General features: G+C 51.1%; 1 protein-coding gene across 4 annotated transcripts in view; it reads left to right on the top strand.

The window, feature by feature from the left end:
* The window catches only part of LOC113903431 (ankyrin repeat domain-containing protein 16-like), a 25867-nt gene continuing 19867 nt past the window's right edge, over window positions 1-6000 (top strand). For all 4 annotated transcript variants that reach the window (XM_027559539.1, XM_027559541.1, XM_027559540.1 and 1 more), the window contains exons 1-2: window positions 1-727; window positions 4303-4523. In XM_027559539.1, the coding sequence (XP_027415340.1) occupies window positions 408-727; window positions 4303-4523 (541 nt within the window). In that variant the 5' untranslated portion in view covers window positions 1-407. The remainder of the gene's footprint in view (window positions 728-4302; window positions 4524-6000) is intronic.

Below are 6000 nucleotides of genomic sequence, written 5' to 3'. Positions count from 1 at the left end.
TCCTCGAGGCTCTGGGACCCGCGGAGGGGCCGCGGCCCGCTCGGGTGGGGGGGGGGGTGGGGGGGTCGAGGTTGTGGGCGGGGTTTCTTTGGGGGCGTGGGCGTGGGCGGGGACGCGCGGGTCCCACCCCGTCCAGGCGGGGCCGGAGCCGCGTCTGACCCGGGCCTTAGGCGCCGGTCCAGATGGTTCGCCCCAAAAGAAACCACCGCGGGCTGCGGCGTTAGCGGCGGCTTGCGGGGCGCGTGGTCAGCCAGAGACCTGAGAGTCTGGGGGCTGGGTGCATCCGGAAGAGGGTCCCCAGGGGCCAGACGGTCCCGGGGCAGGATCTCGAAGGCGGGCCCCGGCGGAGGCGGGGCGGGCCCAGAGGAGGGTCCTGAGCGGTCCCCGGCGGGCCCGAGCCCCCGGCCATGGCCGCGCCCGCCGACCCGCGGCGTCTGTGCCGGCTGGTGCAGGACGGCCGGCTGTGCACCCTGCGCGAGGAGTTGCAGGCGGCGGGGCACGCGGGCTGCGCGGGGCCGGCCGGGGACACCCTCCTGCACTGCGCCGCCCGCCACGGCCGCCGGGACGTCTTGGCCTATCTGGTCGAGGCCTGGGATCTGGACATCGAAGCCGCCAACCGGGACTACAAGCGGCCTCTGCACGAGGCTGCCTCCATGGGCCACCGGAACTGCGTGCGGTACCTGCTGGGCCGGGGGGCCGCGGTCGACTGCCTGAAGAAGGCCGACTGGTAAGTGGTGGGCCTTGCAGAGGGCCCCCACCCCTCCCCGCTGATGGCAGATTCCCACTCTTGGTCGGCCTCCACTCCGTACCCGGTCAGCCTTCCCCTACAGAGCAAAGCATCGTTGCTGCCCTTGTGAAGTTAATTGTTGCAGCCTCCTTCTCTAGACTGCCTCCCCTGATAGAGCAGAGAGCAGTAAGGAGCATGCTCAGATAGAATAGACTCAAACTACGACTTGCCTGTGGGTACTGCGTGTTGCATGGGCCCCAGATGGGATGTTCTGCAAACATCTAGCTAAATGATTACTGCACCCATGACACTTTTTAACTTTCCGTTTTGAAATTCCTAGTTATAGCTTCTCAGAAATTTCCAAAGACAAGTGGGAAGTCCCATACACCTTCCCCCAGTCTTGCCCCAAAGTTAACATCTTACAGGGGGAGTACAGTAATAAAAAGAAGAAGCCGACATTGCTACAATCAGGACACTTACTCAGATTTCACAGTTACACAGGTGAGCACAGGTAAGTGTGTGGGTTGCTCTGTGTGGTTTATCACATGACCACCTCCACAGGCACAGTGCTCACCTTTAGTCCATCAGTTCAGTTCAGTCGCTCAGTTGTGTCTGACTCTTTGGGACCCCATGGACTGCCGCACACCAGGCTTCCCTGTACGTCACCAATTCCCAGAGCTTGCTCAAACTCACGTCCATTGAGTCGGTGATGCCATCCAACCATCTCATCCTCTGTCGTCCCCTTCTCTTCCTACCTTCAATCTTTCCCAGCATCAGGGTCTTTTCCAATGAGTCAGTTCTTTGCATCAGGTGGCCTAAGTATTGGAGTTTGAGCTTCAGAATCAGTTCTTCCAATGAATATTCAGAACTGATTTCCTTTGGGATTGACTGGTTTGATCTTGTAGTCCAAGGGATTCTCAAGAGTTCTCCAACACCACACCTGTAACCATCACACGAAGCAATTGCAGTCTGTTAATAGATCCACATGGTTTTCAGTCCTCACTATGTCTGTCTACTCACTTAGAGGTTTGAACACCTGAAGGTTCATAACATAATGAAGTTCCTGAATGAATCCGTAAGGAATCCCTGATCTTATATAAAAAAGAATTGCATCAGACAGCCATATAGCTTAATAATGTGCATCTTGCCCACTGGCATGGGGGAATAGGCCTCCTTATGTTTTGAGGTTTGTGCTGCTCCAAAATCACTGCAGATAGTGACTGCAGCCATGAAATTAAAAGACACTTACTCCTTGGAAGAAAAGCTATGACCAACCTAGATAGCATATTGATAAGCAGAGACATTACTTTGCCAACAAAAGTCCGTCTAGTCAAGGCTATGGTTTTTCCAGTGGTCATGTATGGATGTGAGAGTTGGACTGTGAAGAAAGCCAAAGAATTGATGCTTTTGAACTGTGGTGTTGGAGAAGACTCTTGAGAGTCCCTTGGACTGCAGGGAGATCCAACCAGTCCATTCTGAAGGAGATCGGCCCTGGGATTTCTTTGGAAGGAATGATGCTAAAGCTGAAACTCCAATACCTTGGCCACCTCATGTGAAGAGTTGACTCATTGGAAAAGACTCTGATGCTGGGAGGGATTGGGGGCAGGAGGAGAAGGGGAAGACAGGATGAGATGGCTGGATAGCATCCCTGACTTGATGGACGTGAGTCTGAGTGAACTCCGGGAGCTGGTGATGGACAGGGAGGACTGGCGTGCTGCAATTCATGGGGTTGCAAAGAGTCGGACACGACTGAGCGACTGAACTGAACTGAAGCACAAGACATTTTCTTCTGCTGCTAGTAAGTTGGTCTAAAGATAATGGAGGCACATTACCTCTTCTAAAACAGTTCTGTGGATAAAGAATAGCAAGGAGAGATAAGAAAGCCTTCCTCACCAATCAATGCAAAGAAATAGAAGAAAATGATAGAATGGGAAAGACTAGAGATCTCTGAACTGAACTGAACTGTGGATAAAGAAACAGCCTCCCAAAACAACCATCACAAGGGCAAGTTTCATTTGATTGTGGGCTTAGGAAGTGCAGTTACAGAGAGACATTTTTGACTGTTCTCACCTTGCTGGCTTTCTCAAGTCCCTTCTTCCCTGGAGTCATTCCCTCTGCGAAGCCCCTTCTTGAAGATTCCAGCCTTCATTCACCCAGGTTTCTCCCTCTTGATTTTTAATTCACTCTCATTACTACATTACCAGAAATAAAAAACCGAAACATTTTAAATATAGCAGTGTATACATGACCATCTCAAATGCCCTAGCTGTCCCAATAAGGACGTACTGTATAGCACAGGGAACTTTGCTCCATGTTATATGGCAGCCTGGATGGGAGCAGGGGTTTGGGGAAGATTGGGTCCATGTATATGTATGGCTGAGTCTCTTCACTATTCACCTAAAACTATCACAGCGTTGTTAATGAGCTGTACCCCAATACAAAATAAAAAATTTTTTAAATGAAAACAAGATTGTCGATGACTAAGTAATACCATGGCAGTCTCAGGACAAATCCTGGCTGAGACCCATCTAGTTGTGTTGAGCTCCGGCTGCGCCAGACCCTGGGGATAGGAGGTAACCAGGGTATACCCTGCTTTCCAGGGGTCGTGGGCATGAGAGGGTTCCCAGGTCACTCAGGGAATACCCTGCCAGTCCAGATGATGCAAGAGACACAGGTTTGATCCCTGGGTCGGGAAGATCCCCCAGAGGAGGACATGGCAACCCACTCCAGTATTCTTGCCCAGGAGATCCCACGGTCAGAGGAGCCTGGTGGGCTATGAGTTGGACATGACTGACTGAGCATGTGCACACGCAGGAGCAGATGGGAAGCAGAAGCACTGAATCACTTTAGTGGGAGGAGAGTAGTTGACAGTGATGTAGTTCAGTCTCCCCAGTTGTGGACACACATCAGGTCAGGAACTTACCGTAATAAACCGCTGTTCCACCTGCTCTACCAGTGTAGGCTCCTTTCAGCAAGGCACTGTGTCGAGTGCTCCTTTTTCCTTTTATTTATTTATTTTTAAAATACTTATTTGGCCCTGCTTGTGTGTGCATACTCAGTCTCTCAGTCTTGTCCGACTCTGCAATACCATGGACTGTAGCCCCCCAGGCTCCTCTGTCCATGGGATTCTCTAAGCAAGAATCCTGCCATTTCCTTCTGCATCAAGTGCTCTTTTTAAAGTTGTTTCACCACAGTTTAATAAAGGGTTACTGATTGAAGTGAATGGGATGATCTAGCAAAGTGCCTCTTTTGCAGATATTCAGCACAAACTTTGGTGGATTCTGTCCCAGTTCAATGCTATACGAAAAACTAGTTTAGAAGCATCTTTGCCTCCTCTGTGTTTCCCACTTATAAGGGCACCCATATCACAATCATTTTTCCCTGGTTATTTCTCCCTGCTTCCTCACGGCAGGCAGGAAAGTTACCAGCCAAAGCTGTTTGCCTGCTTCCCTGACCCCCTGAGTCCTTCAGGTCTTCTGTCTTCTCCATGGGTGTGCGTTTTTCTGAAGCCCTGGTCCCGGGCTTCCAGGATCTCAGCTGCTGTTCCACCTGACAGCTTGTCCCATCGGCCTTAGGACTCCTCTGATGATGGCCTGCACGAGGAGAAACCTCGAGGTGATCCGGGATCTCGTGGAGCACGGCGCCAATCCGCTCCTGAAGAACAAAGATGGCTGGAACAGTTTTCACATTGCCAGCCGTGAGGGCGACCCTCTGATCCTCCAGTACCTGCTTGCGGTTTGCCCCTCTGCCTGGAGGACAGAAAGCAAGATCGGGAGGACCCCGCTGCACACAGCAGGTGTGGTCCAGACCTGCGGGATGCCCCCCACGGTGAGGGTGGTACAGGGGAAGTAGGGGGCAGGGAACACAAGCTGCTTTGGAGTGTTTTGGCAAACAGTTTCCAAAGCCAGTGTCACTCGGCGCTCAGCTTGGGCTGCTTTCTTGTTTTAGGTGACTTTTCACTTCTATCTGTCTTCTCCTCCCCAGTTAGTTAGAGGGTGGTGGTGGTGGTTCAGTCGCTAAGTTGTGTCCAACTTTTGCGATCCCCAGGGACTGTAGCCCACCAGGCTCCTCTGTCCATGGAATTCTCCAGGCAAGAACACTGGAGTGGCTCGCCATTGCCATCCACAAGTTAGATGGTGGGCTGCTTCTGTTCCTTACTATGTCTCTGACCTTGGGCAAGGAAATTAATCTCTCGGGCAGGTTTTCTTAGCCACAGAATAATGGCAGCAACGAAGCCCATATCACAGGGTCATGGGGATTAAAGTATATGCATGTCCCTCAGCACAGCGCTCCACACACACTGAGCTCAGAACGGCTTCTGTTTTCACATCATTATGATTATTATTATTAAAAGCAGAAGGAAAGGGAACTATTTCCTCGTATCTTCAGCAACACCTGCCACTGTGCTGTCCATTTAAATAAACACGAACGAGAGTCTGCTCAGTTGTGTCTGACTCTTTGCAACCCCATCGACTGTAGCCAGGCTCCCCTGTCTATGGGATTCTCCAGGCAAGAGTACTGGAGTGGGTTGCCATTTCCTTCTCCAGAGGATCTTCCCGAGCCAGGGGTCGAACCAGTGTCTCTTGCACCTCCGGCATTGACCGGCAGACTCTACCACTAGCGCCACCTGGGAAGCACACGGGCGCTTATAATTAAATCCCAGAGCCCAGTGGATTGTGACTCATCCAGTGATAATGTCGAATATCATTCTGGGCCACTCTTTTGATTGTTTGGAGTAATTATCCTTAACTCTGGACTAAATATTTGTAGATTATCTTAAATTAGTTAAAAGTGAAAGTGTAGCAGTGTAAGACGAAAGGGGCATTAAGCAGCCCAGGAATTCAAATAAAGACGTTTAGACCGTAATTGGTAGCCTACTGGGCAGTACCTTGAACTTGAATACAGGGCTTTTAGACTTCTCGGAAATCAAGACCCGTGACATGATAATCATTGAGGAGGTAGGCACACAGTTGTTCTGGTCACTGGGGGCAGTTAGGAACCAAGGTATCCTTTTTAAAACTTTGGACATAGGGGCTTCCCTGATGGTCCAGTGGTTTAGACTCCATGCTTCCACTGCAAGGGGCATGGGTTCAATCCCTAGTTGGGCAGCTAAAATTCCACATACCTTGCAACACAGCCCCCCACCCCCCCCCAAAAAAGAAAAAACTTTGTATATGAGTGGAATTCCCTGCTCATAAACTGTTTGATGAGCTCCCCTGCTCTTGTGAAGGAGCAGTTAGCACCCAGTCATTCACACAAAACAGTGGAGAACA

This window comes from Bos indicus x Bos taurus, chromosome 13 (genome assembly GCF_003369695.1).
Source record: "Bos indicus x Bos taurus breed Angus x Brahman F1 hybrid chromosome 13, Bos_hybrid_MaternalHap_v2.0, whole genome shotgun sequence".
Classification (NCBI taxonomy): domain Eukaryota; kingdom Metazoa; phylum Chordata; class Mammalia; order Artiodactyla; family Bovidae; genus Bos; species Bos indicus x Bos taurus.
Note: the sequence above shows the minus strand (reverse complement) of the source record. Positions and strands in the feature narration are given on the sequence as shown.